The sequence below is a fragment of the Otolemur garnettii genome, unplaced genomic scaffold, assembly GCF_000181295.1.
Source record: "Otolemur garnettii isolate 467f Iridium unplaced genomic scaffold, OtoGar3 scaffold00009, whole genome shotgun sequence".
In the NCBI taxonomy this organism is placed as follows: domain Eukaryota; kingdom Metazoa; phylum Chordata; class Mammalia; order Primates; family Galagidae; genus Otolemur; species Otolemur garnettii.
The window spans coordinates 8,266,634-8,286,020 of NW_003852404.1; the positions used below are offsets into that span (position 1 = coordinate 8,266,634).

A 19,387-nucleotide genomic window follows, 5' to 3' on the forward strand; every position below is an offset into this window, starting at 1 on the left:
CCCACAGCCAGAGGTCAGGCAGTGTCCTCTCAGTCTGAGGTCTGGGGCTCTGTCCCCCACAGCCAGAGGCAGGCCCTTCCAGCTCTTTGTGATTCTCCTGCAGCCTGAGGTTGGGCCCCTCTACCCACCTCCACCTCAGGCTGTGGGGCTGTTGTCCCTCCACCCTGTGTCCACTAGGTGGCACGCCTCATCTAGGGCAGTCGGAGTGGGGCTGGCCAGCCAGATACATTTCCCATCCTCCTTCCCCAGACAGAAACAGAAGGGGAGGGGATGGCGTTTAGGGATGGGGGCCTGAGGCTAGTAGCAGAGGGGAGTTGTTGAAGTAAACAAAATAGAAAACTTTATTGGCCTGGAGTGTGCAGTAGGGGTCTGGCAGGGAAGGCAGGTGGGGGCAGTTTGAGCCCCTTCCAGGGAGTTGGGGTTCACCTCTGCAGTGCAAAGGTCAGTGTAGAACTAAGAGCACGCCGGGGCGGAGTTGTGCTTGGTCTAGAGCGAGGGCCCAGGACCTGCTACTCACACAGCTGCTGGCTCTGCTCTGACCTCCAGCATGTCAGGCATCTCACGTTCCTTCCCCCAGGGCCTCAGTCTTTTCATTTGAACAACAGGCACCCCACAGCTCCCTTTCAGAATGTCAGGATCTATGCAAATGCTCACAGTGCCCGCCCCTGGAAGGCCTGGGCATGATCAAAACCCTTAGATGAGATGAATTCTGTGCCCCCAATTCATACGGTGAAGTCCTGTCGCCCAGTAACCTCAGGATGTGATTAGACTTGGAGACAGGGTCTTGACAGTGAAAATTAGGTAAAATGAGGTCATGAGGGTGGCCCTAATCCAACATGACTGGTGTCCTTATAAGAAGACATTGGGACACAGACACAGAGGGACGACCATGGGAGCACACAGGGAGAAGGTGGCATCTACAAGCCAGGGAGAGAGGCCCCAGGAGAAACCAGCCCTGCTGACATCTTGCTCTCAGGTTTCCAGCCTCCAGAATTGCAAGAGAATCAATTTCCGTTGTTTAAAAGTTGTTTAAAGTCCCTGGGTCTGTGATACTGTGTTATGGCAGTCCGAGTAAAGAAGACAGGTGACGTTGTCGCCACAGCCTCATGCTGCCCCTTGGTCTCCTCCTGGCATGGTAGCGCCCTTCTCCAGGGCACAGGTCTGGTGGGCACAGCTGAGTTCCAGCCCTCACTCTGCCACTGCACAACTGTGTGGCTTTGGTCAAAGCCATGTCACCCCTCGAGGAGGATATTACCTGTCTCATGTTGCTGTTTGAGGACTAAGCCAGCTGATGTATGTAAGTTACTTGGCTCATGCCTGCAGCACTTTTATAACAAGGATTAAGGCTCTGGGATGGTGGTGACCCAGGACAGAGAAGGAAGAGAACTTTCTGGAGAACAGCTGGGTGGTAACTTGGAGTGGATGCTCTGCTTTGGCCCTGGCTGGGCCATGGCCCTGGGGGGTGGGTGGGCAGAGTTGTCCACACTCTCCCTGGGCCTGGACTTATGGCCCACTCTTGGATGGCCAGTTCTGCTGGGGTAGGCTGTCACTTCTGGCCAAGTTCCAGCTGTGTTAGGATGTGGGGTAAAGAATGCCACTTAGGTGCCCTGGTGCTGGGCCTGCCTGGCCAGTTTCCGTAGCTCGTCCCAGAAGAGCATGCTGAGGATGGTGTGGGGGCCCAGGCGCAGGTAGGCAGGGCCCAGGCCCTTGTAGAGAGCAATGGGGCCCTCCTGCCTCCAGATCTTCACCAGGCAGTCAGGGAGACCCCCATACAGCTGGCCCTAGGGACAGAGATGGGGTCGGAGTTACTACAAGGGCCATGGGGCTGTGGTTGGCACAGCTGGGGTTTCTGCATGCTCAGGGCTTCTGCAGGGACATAGGAAAAGGGACTCACCCCCCAGCAGGGCAAATTACAAAAAGCTGTCCCTCTGGGGTATGACATTGGAAAAAGAAGCCTCTGCCTCCTGGCAGCCACAGCCCCATGCCAGAGAGCTTAGCTTGGCTCATGGCACCTGGGCCAGTTTTACCACTAACTCACACCTTTGAACAGGTATATCTGTGAGGGCAGAGTGGTCAGGCCTGGATTCCAATTCTGGTTCTTTCACTTACCAGGTAATGACCTCAGAGAAGTCACTTGATCTCTCTGAGCCTCAGTTTCCTCATCAGGAAAATGAAGCTGGTTGTAAGGACAGGATAAAATTCCATGTGGAAGTGCCTAGCCCGTGCCTGGGACACAGGTGCTCAGCAAACAAGCCCAGTGGGTATGTCTGCAGGCATGTCACAGGCTATGCCTGTGTGTTAGGGTGTGCTCCCAGCACCCCACATCCCCCCACCCCACCCTCACACACCTTGCCAGCTCCATCCACTGGCTGATTGTACAGTCGAGTGCTGGCCACATCGAAGGGGGTCATGACAGCAACCACGGCTACACTGCTGATCATGCCTCCAGCCAGGGCCACCAGCCAGCTATCCTCAGGGAGCCACTGTGGAGAGGGCACAAGCTGCTGACCTCTGCAACTGCCCTCTACCCACCAGCACACGGGGGCTGCAAGGGATGGGGCAAGGGGAACAGAAGAGCCCCTTCAGCATGGCCTCAGCCCACCACCCCCAGCTCCTGTGGAGCTTCAGAGTTCACTGCTGACTCCCTGCTCTTTTTATTTTATTTTATTTTATTTTTTTTTTTTTTGAGACAGAGCCTCAAGCTGTCCCCCTGGGTAGAGTGCCGTGGCATTACAGCTCACAGCAACCTCCAACTCCTGGGCTCAAGCGAGTCTCCTGCCTCCGCCTCCCAAGTAGCTGGGACCACAGGCGCCCGCCACAACGCCCGGCCATTTTTTGGTTGCAGCTGTCATTGTTGTTTGGCGGGTCCGGGCTGGGGATTCGAACCCGCCACCTTAGGTGTACGTGGCTGGCGCCTTAGCCGGTTGAGCTATAGGCCCCGAGCCTTATTTTATTTTTTTTAGAGACAGAGTCTTGCTTTATTGCCCTTGTTAGAGTGCTGTGGCATCACAGCTCACAGCAACCTCCAACTCCTGGGCTTAGGCGATTCTCTTGCCTCAGCCTCCCGAGTAGCTGGGACTACCGACTCCTTGCTCTTGCTGGGCCCGAGGGCTTGGGTCGTGACTAGGACAGATCCAGGGCCCCATCCATTGCCCCTGGCCCTCCCTTTGTGGAAGGAGAAAGGGGACCCTCCTTTCTCCTGAATGTCTGTGTGGGTGGACATAGATGTCCCCAGCCCCTCACCTGTTGCTCCTGCACCCAGGCCTTGGCTGAGGTGAAGGTAGCCAGCTGGGCAGCTGAGCCCACCATGACTCGGGGCACAGCCCCACCCACACCCCGCCACAGCCCTGATGGGCCCTGCTGTCTCCAGATGGTCTCCAAGGCACCCAGGACGCTCTGCAGGGAGAGGGCACGGGGTCACTGGACAGCCCCTGACCAGCCTGAGAGCCTGTCCAGCCCACATAGCCGGGGAGCTCTGGGGAGAGACAGTCCTCACCTGGTGATGGTGCTGGTGTCCCACAGCCATTGCGGCCACTGTCTGGGCCTGTAGCTGTGTTTTGACCTGTGAGAGCAGAAGGGACAGAGAGCTTGAAGGCATCCCCCCATCCCTATGACTCTCAAACCCAGAACTCTGCAATCCCACGCCTGAAGCTTAGTGGGCCTGCAGAATAGGGCTAAGGGTGCGACTATGGAGTCAGCCTACAACTTGCTGTGACTCAGAGCAAGTTACTTAACCTTCTCAAGGCCTCAGTTCTCTTACCCTGGAAAGCTGTTCTGTGGAGTAAGGTACATGACTGTCCAGCACCCCTTAGAACGGTGCACCTTTGCTCAATGACAGCTTTCATTCTTAGCTTATGCAAGGCCGCAGGGAAAGAGAAGTGACCAAGTGGCTAAGCTAGGATTTGAGACCTTGCGCTTGCCACCCTCTGCCCCTCCCCTGGCTCAGGGTCCCTGGGGCAGGGTCCCCAGGGAAGAATGGATCAGGGAAGGCCCTGGAGTCCTAGGCCAACAGGCAGATTCCAGGCAGGGTTGGGATGTTCCAGAGAGCACCCCTACCCAGGAGCCCCTCCCCACCAGATCTATGGAGCTCAGCCCCAGAGCCCACTGGGCCTGGTCATGGGGTAGTAGAAGATGTAGAAGCACTCACCAGGTAAGCGGGGCTCCCCACAAAGGCTCCCAGAGCCCCAGCAACAGCACCTGCAACCATGGTGCCACCTGGCTGCTGGGTGAGGCCAGCCTGACATGCCAGGCTGTAGCAGTAGAAGCGCACACCGTTCATGAGGCCCTGGTACAGCAGGCCAGCGGCCAGCCCCTTCTGCAGGCCCCACAGCCCATCCGCTCGGGCCACAGCGGCAACAGAGGCCACAAAGCCCCGGTAAGGCCGTGGGTAGGTGCCTCGGGCCTGCAGCTCCCCCTGCAGCTGCAGCCGTGTCTTAACCACCTCCAGGGGATTGGTGAAGACACAGGCGAGGCAGCAGGCCGAGGCGCCCAGCACTAGGTCCACAGCTGGGGGCACTGTCTCCGTGGCCTCTATGCCAGAAGCTTGCTGAGCCTGGGTAAGTGGCATGGTATGGGCCCTGGGCTGGTGGCGTTTAGGCTTTCTCTATACCTGAAGTGCCACAGGGTTGGAGGTCCAGGGGGCCTGAGGCCATGTCTAGAGGGGAAGGGGTCCCAGATGGGCAGGCAGGGCACTGGTTGAAAGTCCCTGGTCTATCTATCTACCTGCTCCGCTGAGCTAGCTGCCCAGGGTCTGCCAGTGCCTGGGACACACCCCGGATAGCTCTGACCAATCACAGCTGTCACTATCCCCACACCTCCCGCCCTGGGGCTGGCCTAGACCATGGGATCTGGGGGAAAGTTCACTGGGGGCTGGAGAGAGAGTGGGGGCAGGGAGGAGGCACTGACCAGCCCAGGCACCTCCTCCTGCTCTCCCTCTGGCCCTGGGCGAAGGCCTGTTGTTCCTGCCCTGCCTCACTTCTGACTCAACCTGTCCTGCTCTGGCTCACAGTCCTGGGCACAGAGGAAGTTCTGGGAGGTCCTTGGCCCCGGGTGCTGGGGCAACTTAGCAACTGCCCACCCCCACCCCCTTTTCCCCTTTCAATCTGGGTCCCACAGGCTTTGGTCCCACTCTTGGCAGGAGCAGAGGTAGAGAAGGGCTGAGTTTGGATCCCAGGCTCTTCTGTTACATGTGACCCTGGGTAAGTCACTGCCTCCCTGAGCCCCAGTCTCCTTCATTGTAAAATGGGGCTACTGATGCCCACTTCAGAAGTTTCTTCGGAGACACACAAAAAATATGCCCAGTATGGGGTTCCTACCCAGTAAAAGGTAGCCCATATCCCCTACTGCCTCTGGCTCCTATCACCCATCCCTGAGCCCTGACTTCAGGGCCCTTGGGCGAATCTGGTGACTTCACCTCATGGCTTTAATCACTCAGCTGGTAAGAACTTGCCCCCCCAGGATGCCCTGTCTCATGGAGGGAGCCCCACTTGGGTGGGGCAGGAGGCGCTGCTGCTCTCTGCAAAGGTGACTGGAGCAGGAGAGCTGGTGGGGAGGGAAACACCCTTTGTGTCCAGTCAGCGGGGGAACTCCCACCCTAGGCCCTGCCTACCTTGGCCTCTGCCCCAAGGCAGCTCTCTCCAGCTAGGCCATACTGGCAGAGCTGGCCCAATGGAATCTATCTTGACAGACTCCATACGCACCTCCCTGCCCCAACCCTTTCCTCTAAAACATGACCTTAGGGCACCAGTGCTGAGTAGTTTGAGGGTGGTACCCTCTGGCCATGCCCTGAGAGGACAGCTCAGCAAGAGGCATGAGGACAGCCTGGACTCCTCCAGGTTTGGTCTGAGGGCAGTTGGCACTCTCCCCAAGGCTGTGGAGGCAGGAGCACTCTGCAGGGGCTGGTCAGGCTGGCCAGTGGGCAGCAGTGCCAACAGGCCCTGGGACTGAGCTGATGGCTGCCCCTTTCCTGGTTGGTGCCAAGAAAGTCCCAGGGCCTGAGCACCTGCAGATGTTGAGCCCACTTGGCTGTGGCTATTCTGGTTCCTTGGGTCTGGCACAGAGCAGATGATGAAGGAACATTTGCAGAATGAGGAAAGAAGGGCCTGGGGTGGGTTGGAGACCTCCCTCCCCCTCCCCTGCTTAAAAAGAGCCAGTGACGAGTCTCGGCAATATAACATATCTATTTTATTTTAAAAAACAAAACCCAAATGACCTGACCTCATCCTCAGAGGTTCCTGACAAAGCTCTTGGGAAAGGCCTGGCTCCAGCCAAGCAGGGGACAGTGAGAAGATGTCAGCTGGACACCAGGCTGGTGGGCCCTGCTCCCGTCCAGGGCCCTCTTCCCTACCCTCTGCTCCTGGGTGCTGGGGTAGAGGCAAGGCAGGGCCTGGGCATGCAGGGCCTCCTGGCAGCCTGGGAGGGGCACCCACCCACTGGGGTCTGGTGAGACAGGCAGCTTCGTGTGGGGATGGAGTTAGGAGGAAACATGCACAGACGCCTGGTGTCCTGCATGGCCAGGAGAGTGTTCAAAAACGAACAAGGGTGGCTGGGCGCTCAGGGACCCCAGGCAGCCCTGAGCTTCTGTCCAGGCCCTGACCCAGGAGAGGAAGATGGGGCTCCTGCCCTCCTAGTCCTTTTTCTCCCCCACCGGATCTAGATTTTTGTCATTGCTATTCTGAAGACAGGGCCTGAGGCCCAGGGAGGAAGGGTGCATCCGCAGAGCCCACAGGGCTCAGAAGCCCTGCCCCTGGCAGTCTCCAGTCACCGACCTGTTGGGCAGGATGCCCAAGGGTGCTAAGTACCATTCTGGATCCCTGGGAGTGAAGAGACCCCTGTCTTGAATCACACTTGGTAGTTCTGCCACCTGGGGCAGGGGAGGGCTACAGCTTCTGAGCAGCAGGAGGACACAGCCATGACAGTGCCTGTTGGTAAGCGTGCTTCCCTTTCCTGCCCCAGCAGGGGTGCTGACCAGCCCTGCCTCAGCACCAGGGGTCCCGGGAGGCTCTGCCTCGGCAGAGGCTGTCACTCCGTTGCCAGGCACTGTGGATGAGGCTCAGGGCATCCTCGAATTTCTTCTTGTTAGAAGCTTCCTGAATGGCCTTGTGGGGAAGGTCTACCTGCGTTGGGGGTGTGCAGGGAACGCATGAGGGCCACAGGTCCTGCACTCCCAGGCGGCCACTGGGGCTCTGGGACCCCACCCAGGTCCTACCTTAACCATGGAATCCCAGCTAGGCCCTCCCCTAATGAGCCCCTCCACACCTTTCCTTGGGAATGACTTCCAGCCTCCCAGGCTCTCCTGCTCTTTAAGTAGGGGCTCGAGCTGAAGATAGTTGGTGCTCCCTAAGCCTCCCCCACCCTGGGAGGGCCCCAGCTCCCAGGATGGCCCAAGAAGTCAGTCCTGTACTCTAATCAGCTCTGCATAGGAGAATCTGTTCTGAATGGTTCTACCCCAGGCTAGCCCAGACTTTCCACAGGCTGGAACATGGCCTGTGTTTAAAAACCCACCTTGCCAGGGCTCCATTGAACATTCCCCTTCTCCCATTGGTGTGAAGCTCAGAGGGTGAGGAGTGTGCCCTGCCATTATCACACCCTTACCAGCAGGGCACAGAGCTAGGCCCACCATAAGCACTGACTTCATGCTTTTTGATCAGAACTGAGGTCAGAAATTTCATTTTCTGTGTTCTAGTTTTAGCTTTAGTCTCAGGCTTCCTAGGAGTCAGCCCCTTTGGTTCTAGCATTTTTTGTCTATCCTAGAGCTTCTGCTGTTCCCTGGACCCTAGAGGCAGGACCAGGTCCTGGGAGCAGCCAGGAGGATGTGGGGTTGGGGGACTCCTTCTCCCAGGGAGGGACTCCCACTCTGCAAGGTCTCTGCAGTCTAGGTACCTGATAGATGGTTTTCCACCCAGAATTCAGTGCAGACAGGAATCGGTCCAGTTCAGAAGTGCAGCTCAGGTAGATGACCCAGGGCGGGAGGAGCTGCTGGCTGTCCTGGGAGAACTCCTAGAGAGAGGCAGGCCCCCAGGTTAGTAGAGAGAGCTTTCCTGCTGCCATCCCACCCCCCAAAGTCCCAGCTCACCAAGACACAGTACTCCTTGCCCGGCTCGGTGGAGACAGTGCTGATGTCAGCCAGTTTGGCTGTGCCCAGGGAGCGGAAGAAGCTAGTCTGGCAATCCTCGTGGCACGTGAAGATACGGTCATCGGTGAGGACCAGGCAGCAGGGGATGCAGGGGCTGGGAGCCACCCCCTGGGGGATGACCTGAGGGCATCAGCAGGAGTTGGAGAAAAAGCAGGCTGAGCCTTCCAGGGCTGAGATGTACCAGAGCTCCCCACTCCTGGGACCCAATCAGCCTCTGCCCTCCCTCCAGGGGTCAGGCAGGCTCTGCCCCTCAGGAGCACAGGAGGGGATGAGAGTGACAGTGGGAGTGCTCCAAGCTGCAGGTGGCCCTGAGCTCCAGTGTTCATTCCTGGGTGCCCCCTGGGCTCTGTCTTGTTCCTCACAGGTTGCTCCATGACTGGTATGGATTTGGGGATGGGACCCTGGGGATCCTGGTGGAGCAGAAGGAGCTTACCCCTTTGGACACGGCCTGGCAGAGGTGCTGCATCCAATCAGCCATGTCCGCCTCATTCTCAGCACTCAGCTCTAGGCAGGGCCGGTCAGCGAGAATGACCTGGAAGGCGTGGGGCCGGTCCGTGGTGTTGGATCTCCGGCAGCCACCGCACTGCTCCCCCCTGGGCCAGAGGATGAGGGTGAAATGGGAGCGAGGAGGCAGGGGTGGTGAGGTGGGACCCCCGGGGCTGGCAGACACAGGGCCTGCCCCACAGTGCTGAGAACCGGGGATACCAAAAGGTTCTCTAGACTCCTCTGGCCCACAAAAGAGGTTTCTTCTTTCTGGGTAACACCACTGGTCTCTGGAATTGTCCGGAGCCTTCTAGATACTCAAACATGGGCTCAGTGCCCGTAGCACAGTGGTTATAGTGCCGGCCACATGCACCGAGGCTGGCAGGTTCTAACCCAGCCCGGGCCAGCTAAACAACAACGACAACTGCAACCAAAAAACAGCCAGGCATCGTGACAGGCACCTGTAGTCCCAGTTACTTGGGAGGCTAAGGCAAAAGAATCACTTGAACCCAAGAGTTTGAGATTGTTGTGAGCTGTGATGCCACGGCACTCTACTGAGGGTGACATAGTTGAGACTCTATCTCAAAAAAAAAAAAAAAAAAAAAGAATAGATACTCAAACGTGGCCAGGGAGGAACAATCAGTTCTCAGCTCCGGCCCTTTAGCACCGGTGCCTGTTCATTCGTTCTTCTTCTGATGGGCCCACTGTTCTTTCTAAGGATGCATGTGCCCATCTCCTGTCAGGCCGGGAGCATCCGGGAAGCACCTGCCTCCCCTCTTAGACTGGTCCCCTTCCAGGCAAGGAGCTCCTTGCTGCTTCCTTCCTCCCCTCTTTTGGCTCCTTGAAAGCCTCAGAGGGTACCAAACCCTAGTTCCCCAGTAGGGCTGTTGGATGGGTGGGGCTGGGATGGAGAGGCTGAGGTGATAGTCATTGCAAACTAAGGAAAACAAGAGCTCTTAGCCCACGCTCAGCTGAGCTTGACCTTCAGGCAGCATTCCTCAAGTCTGGGGACACTCACCCCATATTCACTGAGAGCAGAGGGATGACATCAGTGCGGTCGGGATACTGGTAGAGGATCCCGTTGCTGTAGGGGCACAATAGAGCAGGAGTGAGGTCTGTCCAAGGAACTAGGGGCCAGGCATAGTCCAGATGCCAGGCCTCCCCTCCCCCACACAAGCTACAGCCACGAGCCCCGGAAGCAGAGGAGGCCAGGGGCCTGTTATTTATGGAAAGGAGGGTGAAAAAAAGAACTGGAGGACCAGCAGGACATGCTCCTTCATCAGCAGACCTGGTTCCTTAGAGGGACCGAGTCCAAGTCTCTGCCTGAGGCACTCTGGGCTCCAGAGATGACTGCCTTTACAGAGAAGCTCTGCTATCCCAGGGAATGTCTACTCCAAAGCCCTGATGGAGATGGGAGGTGTCCTCTCCTCAGGCCTCTCCCTAGTGACCTGCCACAGGGAGACCCCTACTGGGGTCCTGACCACCCACCACCTCTAGGGCCTGCGCTCGAGCCCCAGAACTACTCTCACCTGAGCACCACGAAGCAAGTCTTCCAGTGCTCCTTGCCCAGGTAGGAGGTGCCGGCCTTGTAATGCAGCATGCCTTCTTTGGTGACGGTGCTCTCGGGGGCTAAGCAGTGGCAGGGGACAGGGCCCAGGGACTCATCCAGGGGGTCCTCCCAGTGCACAAGCCCATAGAAATGCACAGTAACAGCCGATGCCTGGGGGTGGGGGCAAAAGACAAAGTAGGTGGAGTCCAGGGCAGGCAGGTGGCTCACCAATGGCCCCGCACCAGGAGAAGCTGGGGACAGAGCAAGGATGTTTTAACCTGAGGACACACCAAGTAGGGAGGAGGATGGGACCCAGCATAAGAGAACCCAACCTAGGCGGGGCATTAAGAAATGCTTACAACGTCTATTAGCATCGCTTAACCCCAGTAACAAGGCTGGCTGAGACACTAGTGTCTCGGGGACTAGGCCCCATCCTCCTCCCCCGGTTCTTACCTCGCACTTAGATTCCTGGGCCACAAATTTGGCCAGTGCCAGCTTCTCCATAGTGGCATCAGTCAGGATACTGGGGTAGGGTGGCTCCCGACAGCCTTTGATCATGGCTGACTTCAAGGAAGCCAAAAAGAACCTGTACAGGAAACAAGGCCTATAGTCAGGGCCAGGAAACAGGGCCCTAACCAGACAGGGCTTAGACCTAGACGCTCCTGGCCCGGAGGGGTCACAGAAACCTGGGGGAGGGGCCTGGCTAGAACCTGTGCTCAGGGCAGCAGGTAGGGCAGTAAGGAGGGCGGAGTCCAAGGTCATCAAATGGTGACTAGAAAAGGTCTGACCATTTTCTTTTCTTTTCTTTTTTTTTTTTTTTGAGACAGAGTCTCACTATATCACCCTCAGTAGAGAGCTGTAGCGTCACAGCTCACAGCAACCTCAAACTCTTGGGCTTCAGAGATTCTCTTGCCTCAGCTTCCCAAGTAGCCGAGACAATAGGCACCCACCACAATGCCTGGCTATTCTTTTGTTGTAGTTGTCATTGTCTGGCAGGCCCAGGCTGGGTTCAAACCCGCCAGCTCTGGTGTATGTGGCGGATGCCCTAGCCGCTGAGCTACAGGTACTGAGCCAGACCTGACCCTTTCAACAGCTAAAGGGCCTTGGAATTTGACAGTGAGGGACGATGGACGAAGTGATGGTTGGCACGATTTGAATGAGGGGACCTGGACAACGATGCAGGTGTTCAAGGGCACATCGTCCTCCAGCGGCACATCGTCCTCCAGCAGCATAGCTCTGTGCCTTCCTTCCAATTGGACAACTCATGCCAGCCCCCTACACTTCTGGGCACAGGCTGGCTGACCACACGAGCCAGGCAGTGATGGTCCACTTGGCTGGTGGTATGACCAGACTACAGGTTTCCCTTCTGCGTCTCCCACTTCCTGCTCCCCACCCATAGGCCATGCCACACCAATGGTCGTCCTGCTGGAGAGGCAGGGACTGCCACTCACTCAGCCAGGGCCACGTCAGCTGTGTCCAGCAGAAACTGCTTCCTGCGGTTGGTGCACACCAGCTTCACCGTCTGCTGGTCGAGGCCGACCTGCCAGAAACCACACCCTGACATGCACACAGGGCTTGGCTGCTGCCTGGCAGAGAAGGCAGTGTCGCCAGACTGAGTGCTGGTTGGGGAGGAGGGAGCACGCCCTGGGGTCGCTTCCACATAAAGCCCCAGAAGCCTGAGTCAGGGAGGATGGTCGGAAATCTGGTGTGGGAAGAGGCGTGTCAGCCTGGCTCTTATCCCCAGCATCAGGGCCTTAACCAGACAGGGCTTGGACCTAGGAGCTCCTGGCCTAGAAGGGACACAGAAACTTGGGGGAGGAGCCTGGCTGGAACCTGTGCTCAGGGCAGCAGGTGGGGCAGTGAGGAGGGAGGAGTCCAAGGTCCAAGAAGCCTCCGCAAGAGTTAAGTTGGTGCCCAACCCAGGGGCCAGCTCTGCACCTCTAAGAGGTGTGGCCCGATACACCCTGTACCTACAGCAGAGCCAGAACTCACCGACACATAGTCAAGTTCATTGTAAGAAACGGCTTCTTCTACCAGGTATGGCTTCTCTGTGGCCCCTGAGAGAGGAGACCCAAAGGCCTGTTACCCCCGCTGGCCTCTTTTCCCTCCCCCCTGCCCCATTTTCTAAGGCCTGGCACCCTCTCTCAGAGAGGACCCTTCTTTGCCCTGTAGTCTGAAACGAAGCAGAATGGCCCAGGTGCTCATGGAGGGGACGCCCCAGCTCACAGCTCACACCTCAGGGCTGTTGAGACTGCGGGCAACACCTTTCTCAGAGCGCCTTGTTACCTCATGCCAGATGACCAAGAGGCATGGGGTAAGGGGACATGGGAGAGGGTTAGTCTCATCTATAGGCAACTCTGCCTGGGCCTGGACAGCAGGCACCTTTCCGGAGCAGGTAGACGCAGCAGTCCGTGAGCAGCACATACAGCAGCTGCAGGTTGCCCTCCATGTGCCCGGTGCTCATCCGGATCATCTGAGAGGACAAAGCAGACAGAGGTCAGCCCCGTGGCCCTTGCCCGCCTGGAGGGCAGCCTCTGCTCCACACTGGTCAGCAGTCAGCGGCCACCTGCCATGCCCTTGATGTCTTGGGGTTGTTCCTGAGTTCCTGGGACTTACTTTGAACAGCTGCTCTTCATTTTCTCGAAACACATGGATCATCAGCAGGAGCAGGTGATTGTTGTCCACCCTGTGGGGGGCCGAGTATGGGGAGGGCAAGGTGTTGGAAGGAGTTCAGGTGGGGGACACAGGCCTCCCACCCGCAGAGCAGAGTAGGTGGCTCCACCTTGTGCCCAGGGCCAAAGTTAGGCTAAGCATGGGGCTGAGGACAGATGAGGAGCCCTTTTCACCCAGGCCAGGTCTTCTGGGAGTTGTGCTTAATTTCTCTGGAGGCCCACTGTCCCCTACTTCAAGGATTATATTGAGTGAGTCTCAATCCAGCCACACAGACAGTCTTGCTTACCTGAACTCTGATGAATGGGCCATCTCAGAAGGGCTTCCCTGGCCCTCCTCCACCCCAGAGTCCTCAGCGCTGCTTAGACATGGGCTGTTCTGGTCTTGCTTAAGCTGGCCAAGACTCTCCTGGGTCTCAGGCTCTGGCTCAGGCACGGGCCCCTCCCTGACTGGGGACAGCTTGGCCTCCACCTGTGGGGCCTCCAGGTCCTGAGCCTCCCCTGTGGTATCCTCTAGGGGCCCAGACGTCTGTCCCTCTCTTCCTCCTCCCTCTTCTTCTTGGCCAGCAGCCTCAGGGCTACCAGGAACATGCAGCGGTTGGCCAAGCCCTGTAGGGTCATGGTTGCTGCCACCTGATGTAACAGTGCTTGGACTCTCGATGGTAAAGCGGTAGAAGTCCACTGGGGCTGAAAGCCCCTCACTAAAGTCGGAAAGTGACGGCCTCTCCGGGGTATCCCCGGGAGAGCCGGTCCGAAAGGACTGGTTGGGAGGCTCGATGTGGGAACACCAGGTACTGGGGTCCAGCTGCCCATTAAGTTGGTCGATGACCTTGCTCAGGGGCTGTCCCAGGCGCTCCATGGAGGTGTCCTTCATTTCGGGGATCAGCAAGCCCACGTGGCTGAGCTCGGAGCGCTCGCTGCTCCTGGCAGTACTGCTCCGCCCCTCTCCCTCCTCCTGGGGGGACATAAGGGTTGTGTCTGGAGAGTCCCGCCCAATGTGTGGGCTGCTGATGAGGCTGTCATCATCCCCCTGCCTGGCACACTTCTGGTCGCTAGAGGTTGCGTGAAGTGGACTTGCTTCCTCATCCAATCTGGTCTTCTTCTTCTTGCCAATTTTCTTCTTCTTGGTGACCCTGGGACAGTAATGATGGGAAGAGATTTAACATCTCTTTAACATCCCCCAGTCCCGAGGGGAAACCAGGCTGGGTCAAAGAGGCGATCCTAAGAGTGTGGCCTTTGAGGGCACAGCTGGTGCTTTGGTGGTCTTGGGCAGTACTGGGCGAGAGGTCCTGGGCCAAGACACAATAGCGGCTCAGGCCATAGGGTAGGCCTGTTGCTGGCAGAGGTGGTTTGGGGGGCTGTGGGAAGGTGGACAAGGGACACACAGATGACAGCAGCCAAAGGAACCCCTGAGCAAGTCCTATAGGTTCTTCCTGATGGACAACTGAGCCAGCTCTGGGACACAAAAATAGGCCATGGCCGGTCAGATGAAAGCCCTTCCACTAGGCCCTCCCCTTAGGGTGTGGACGATGGATGTCGGGCAGACCTCACTTCTCATTAAGTATCACTGTGGATGAATCACCCAGGAACGTACTCACAAGCTTCTAGGTTCAAACTCCTGGCCCTCCTCTTTGGTTTCAAGTTGGCTGGAGGGGGCCTAGCTAGTGATCCCAGGTCTGGACTGTGAATGCTACTCTGGCCTGGAGCCAGCCTGTGGGGCAGGCCTCAGGCTCCATTCACCAGGGAGCAGCCCCCTGCCCAAGGCCAGCAGGAGCCCTCCAGGAAGTCTCACACACATACAGGGCTTTTCTCCTTGTTCCTAGGGCAGAGCTTCAAGAACAGGGCCTAGATCACCTCCAGAGCTAAAGAGACTCTGGCCAACAGTCTCCCTTGTCACTCACCTCCTCCTTCCTTTCCATGTTCCTGCCAACATGCAAAGATACTTTTCCTTCAATGAGCCAGGCTGAACTAGAATTGGTACAAATCTCAGAAATCATGCATTAACATCCAAGATTTCCCTTAGAAGGGAGCCTGGTCTAAAGGTGCTTTCTGGTCTTGGACAGCCCTGTGGGTACTGCCTGTGCCACCTGGCCTCAAATCAATAAATTGAATGCTTGTGTCATCCCCTCACTGCCCCACCAAATTCCTATGTTGAAATCCTAACCTTAACATGATATGGGGGGTAGCCTTTGGGAGGTGATTAGGTCATGAGGGTGGAACCCTCATGCCTTGGATAAGTGCCCTTATAAAAGGGACTCCAGGGCGGCGCCTGTGGCTCAGTGGGTAGGGCGCCGGCCCCATATATCAAGGGTGGCAGGTTCGAACCTGGCCCCAGCCAAACTGCAACGAAAAAAATAGCTGGGCATTGTGGCAGGCTCTTATAGTCCCAGCTACTTGGGAGGCTGAGGCAAGAGAATCCCCTAAGCCCAAGAGCTGTGATGCCACATCACTCTACTGAGGGAGTGAAACTCTGTCTCTATAAAAAAAAAAAAGGGACTCCAGCAAGCTCTCTCCCTGCTCCCCACCACAGGCAGACATCATGTGAATCCGGAAGAGAGCTCTCATCAGAAGCTGCCTATGCTACCATCTTCACCTCAGACTTCAGGCTCCTGAACCGAGAAATAGTATGTATTATTCATGCCACCCAGTCCATGGTACTTTACTATAAGAGCCGGAGCTGACTGGACAGGCCTGTTTCCCCTGGCTCAAAGAACTTGCTGAAGATTGGTGGGGGTGGGGGGGTTACTTCTTAGTTTCTAAGATGTCCCACTGCTCTCAGGGGCACCCCAGTATATACTGAACTAAAAAATAATGCCAGGAGTGGACAGGTCAGACCTTGGGCCCCAACTCCTCTTTGGGTCCCTTTTGGCTGACCTGATGACCTCGAGCTCTGTGCAGACATCTGGCAGGTCCAGGGCCTGGGATTCCTCCTTCTCCGGAGGGGTAGTGTGCACAGGGGTGGTATCCGAGGAGGAAATGGCCTCTGCTTGCTCCTGGTTGAAGGGGTTGTGGCGCTGGGTGGGACTCCGTGTGGAAGCCTTGCTGCTGGCCAGGTCCGAGGCAGTGGAGCGGGGGCCACTGACGGTGTCTGTGAGGTCTCCATCTGGGAGGACAGGAAGTGGGAGACAGCCCGTCAGACACCAGCTGGGGGCCCAGGCCCCAAAGGAGGGAGGCAGGGAAGTTCCTCCCAGGGAAACAATTAGGGTGGGCCTGTTTAGAGAGTAGAATTCCCAACCTAACAGGACACGGGATTTGTGCTTTAGCAGCAACTTGGAGGGACTACCATCACCCCCACTGCTGGGATCCCTCACCACACTGAGTAGTCTCAGTTAAGGGCCTCCAGCCTCAAGGATGGTGACCTCAATGCCTCCACAGGTGGCTGGGAGCCACAAGAGGAGATAGTTGCATGCCTCAGGGGTTAACCTCAGAGCCCTCCTATCAGGATCCTAGGGGGGTGCCCAGCAACCTCCTTAGCCCCACACCCTACTTGGAGGGCTGAGAGGCACCCGAAGTCCTCTGAAGAGTCCCCTGTAGAGGCAGACAAAATGGAACATAAAGGAAAAGAGACGAACAGAGGAAGAGAAAGTGAACGGTGCAGGCTAAGCACGGGGCTGAGGACCATGGCAGGGCAGGCAGAAAGAGGGGCACAGAATAGAGAGGAGATGACAGAGCAGGAACAAGAATGAGGGGCGAGGGGCAATGAGAGGTATGACCAGTGGCTGCCCCACAGAGGCTGCTTCTCCCAGCACCCCCAGTACTCCCGGTGGGGGCAAGACCAGACCCTGTAAGAGTGGGCCTGGAAACTCAACTCGCTGACCAGTCCTCTGAGTCACGGCCTCACCCACAGCACCACCCGGTAAGAAGGTAGGGGACTGCTGCCCGTCCAGAGAGGAGCTGGGTTAGTGCCCACTCCCACCCACCCATCTGCTCTGGCTACTGGACGGGAGCAGGGAGGAGAAGGAGAACCAGCGTGGGAGCACACAGGGCATTTAGCCAGGGGCAGGCGGGAGCTGCCCAAGCAGAGAACTGGGGCCCAACTGGTGACACCTCCTGGTGAGGGTTAATGGCAAGGGACAGAGGCTGGTCACGCTCCATTTGCTGGCCTATGTCCACCTCACTGGCCGTTATCTACCCAGAAGACAGGATACAAACATGCTCCCCACAGCCCCCCTGGAAGGGCCCAACTGGCTGTCAACTTCTTACTTTTTTTTTTTTTTCTTTTTTTTGAGACAGAGCCTCAAGCTGTCCCCCTGGGTAGAGTGCCGTGGCATTACAGCTCACAGCAACCTCCAACTCCTGGGCTCAAGCGAGTCTCCTGCCTCCGCCTCCCAAGTAGCTGGGACCACAGGCGCCCGCCACAACGCCCGGCTATTTTTTGGTTGCAGCTGTCATTGTTGTTTTGGCGGGTCCGGGCTGGGGATTCGAACCCGCCACCTTAGGTATACGTGGCTGGCGCCTTAGCCGGTTGAGCTATAGGTGCCGAGCCGTAATTTTTTACTTTTTTTTTTTTTTTTCTTTTTTTTTGGGCTGTCAACTTCTTAAGAGGATCGTAGAAACTATGGGGCAGCTGTCTGCTGACGCAGCACATCACCTGTGTGAGGTACACCATCTTTTAACATAAGGGCAACAATCGCTGCTAAAGCTTTTACCAGCTCTGCCAGAAAAAACACTAGCAACACATGAGACCTGGAATCCCAGAGCCTGACTTCTCAGATACAGAAAACCATGGCCACTGGCCCCAGAGAAGGTTCTTGGCCCCTTGACTCTCTTCAGCCCATGCAGCTGCTTCCAGGGGAGTCCAGAGGGGTAAGTGAGGAGACACTGTGGCAGGTGTCAAGCTGTAAACGCCACAGACCATGGAAAGGCCACCCTCAATCCCAGCCCCAGGGCTCAGAGTTTGGAGCTGCCCCCCAAGTCCTGCTGTCCTCCAGATGCAAGGAGAAGGCAGTCCTTCCAACCCTCATGGGCTGCCAGAGTGTGCTCAGGAATTCTTTGGTGGTCAAGGAACTTAGGAAAGCAGGATGTCACTGCTGGGACAAGTCTCAGCCTGCCCTGGGGCCCAGCTTGGCCTGAGCAAGCCGTGCAACTGGGGTGTTAGTTCTCAGACCCTAGGGAGCTCCGAAGGGCTGCAGAGGAAGGTCAGGCTCCTGCTTGACAAGTGACTGCAACAGGCATGTCAGGAGGGGTTAGTTGTTAGAATCAGAGGGCCAAACAACCAATGCCCAGCATGTGTGCTGCAAGAGGAGCGGCTGAGAGGAAAATGATGTTACGATGGAATTCTGGATTTCAAGCTAATTTAGCATGGGACTTCAATGCTACCTACTCTCTGGCCAAGTGACAATTTATTCTTCTCAATGCCGTATCTTTTTTCCAAAGTGATGCTATTTCATAGTCCTATTGCACGGGGAAAGATCACTGTCATTCACTGCTCAGAGATCACGAGGGAGAGCCCACTCCGCATCTTCCGGGTGAGGCAGTTCTCATTTCCTCTACTCCGGCACCCCCACCGGGCTGGAAGTGGCCCACAGAGCAGGAACACAACCTTGGCTTTGAGTAATCATGGCAACCTGGGGAATAGCTAGCAGAATTCTGGGCAGAAAAAATGCCCAGTAGACATGTACTTCTGCCCAGTAGACAGCATGGGAGGGCTGAGAGATTTTATTCTAATTTGCCTTAAAATGTCAAAGAGATTCTTCCTGTAGGAAGTTTCACCTGTGCCTGGGTATTCACTCTCCTGGACCTCAGTATCTTTCCAAACACCCAAGAGGAAGCCATTAGCAATGGGCTGAAAGACTCTCTGTCTTTCTCCTTAACACTTGTTTGGCCCCAAAGAACTTATAATCCGTAAGTTTAAAGGTATTGTTTTTCAGAACAAATCTTGGCTCACTGGGTCTCCCAAGAGTGTAGGCATTAATTGGCATCAGAATCAGGAAAGGTGATCTGGTGTCCCCCAACCAGTCACTTAGTGACTCCAGAAGGCCACTGCACAAAGGCCAGAGTCCTGCCCTGGAAGGGATTCACCTGGGCTAAAGGTCAAGTTCTTCTACTGCAGAATTCCATCTACTAAAACAGCAAACTTGGCTTTATTATGATCATGGACGTTATTGTAAATAATAAGGAGCTGATTTTGATGCATGCAGCAAGCTTGGCATGGAGACATTGCAAAACAGGAAAAGAGGGTAATAGCGGACTCTGTCCCACCTTCCCAGTCTGTGCTGGGTACAGACGGCACTGCTGGAAACACATCTCCAAAATCATAATCTACAAAAACGAGGGACAAAACTGAAGATTAGAAACACAGGCAGTGGAAGGACAGGGAGGGTAGGGGCAATGGGGTGGGAGACATGGGGAGAAAACAGGAGAAGAGAAACTTAAAACTTTCCCCGTTTTATCTAACAGCCTAGTGGGGCTCTGGCTATTTCTCAGCTCCGGCACTGGCCCAGGAGCCACCACTGGAGAGACCTCTGGTGATGATCCCTTTCCAAACTCAGAAGCTAGTGCAGGCAGAGAGAAACCCGGGCTCCCTTGTTTTCTTTTTTTTTTTTTTTTTTT

General features: G+C 56.5%; 2 protein-coding genes across 4 annotated transcripts in view; both read right to left on the reverse strand.

Moving 5' to 3' along the window:
• Window positions 1-945: 945 nt before the first annotated feature.
• SLC25A34 (solute carrier family 25 member 34) lies at window positions 946-4,705 on the reverse strand. Of its 2 annotated transcripts, XM_003783886.3 has the most exons (5): window positions 4,148-4,705; window positions 3,497-3,562; window positions 3,244-3,396; window positions 2,349-2,483; window positions 946-1,781 (listed from the first exon to the last, which is right to left on the reverse strand). In XM_003783886.3, exons 1-5 carry the CDS (start codon window positions 4,565-4,567, stop codon window positions 1,599-1,601), a joined length of 957 nt encoding a protein of 318 aa, XP_003783934.1. In that variant the 5' UTR covers window positions 4,568-4,705; the 3' UTR covers window positions 946-1,598. The 2 variants fall into 2 exon arrangements, with proteins under 2 accessions (XP_003783934.1, XP_023365460.1); XM_023509692.1 differs by lacking the exon at window positions 3,244-3,396.
• Window positions 4,706-6,163: 1,458 nt separating this feature from the next.
• Window positions 6,164-19,387, reverse strand: part of PLEKHM2 (pleckstrin homology and RUN domain containing M2) — an 18,752-nt gene continuing 5,528 nt past the window's right edge. Inside the window, exons 6-19 of one of the 2 annotated variants that reach the window (XM_012801566.2) lie at window positions 19,037-19,096; window positions 15,710-15,938; window positions 13,126-13,968; window positions 12,783-12,852; window positions 12,549-12,639; window positions 12,159-12,223; window positions 11,618-11,706; window positions 10,620-10,752; window positions 10,147-10,337; window positions 9,636-9,701; window positions 8,568-8,727; window positions 8,075-8,254; window positions 7,882-7,998; window positions 6,164-7,115 (exon numbers count right to left, since the gene is read on the reverse strand). In XM_012801566.2, coding sequence (XP_012657020.1) covers window positions 6,978-7,115; window positions 7,882-7,998; window positions 8,075-8,254; window positions 8,568-8,727; window positions 9,636-9,701; window positions 10,147-10,337; window positions 10,620-10,752; window positions 11,618-11,706; window positions 12,159-12,223; window positions 12,549-12,639; window positions 12,783-12,852; window positions 13,126-13,968; window positions 15,710-15,938; window positions 19,037-19,096 — 2,432 coding nt within the window. In that variant the 3' untranslated portion in view covers window positions 6,164-6,977. The remainder of the gene's footprint in view (window positions 7,116-7,881; window positions 7,999-8,074; window positions 8,255-8,567; window positions 8,728-9,635; window positions 9,702-10,146; window positions 10,338-10,619; window positions 10,753-11,617; window positions 11,707-12,158; window positions 12,224-12,548; window positions 12,640-12,782; window positions 12,853-13,125; window positions 13,969-15,709; window positions 15,939-19,036; window positions 19,097-19,387) is intronic. The other variant, XM_023509694.1, reaches the window with a different exon arrangement.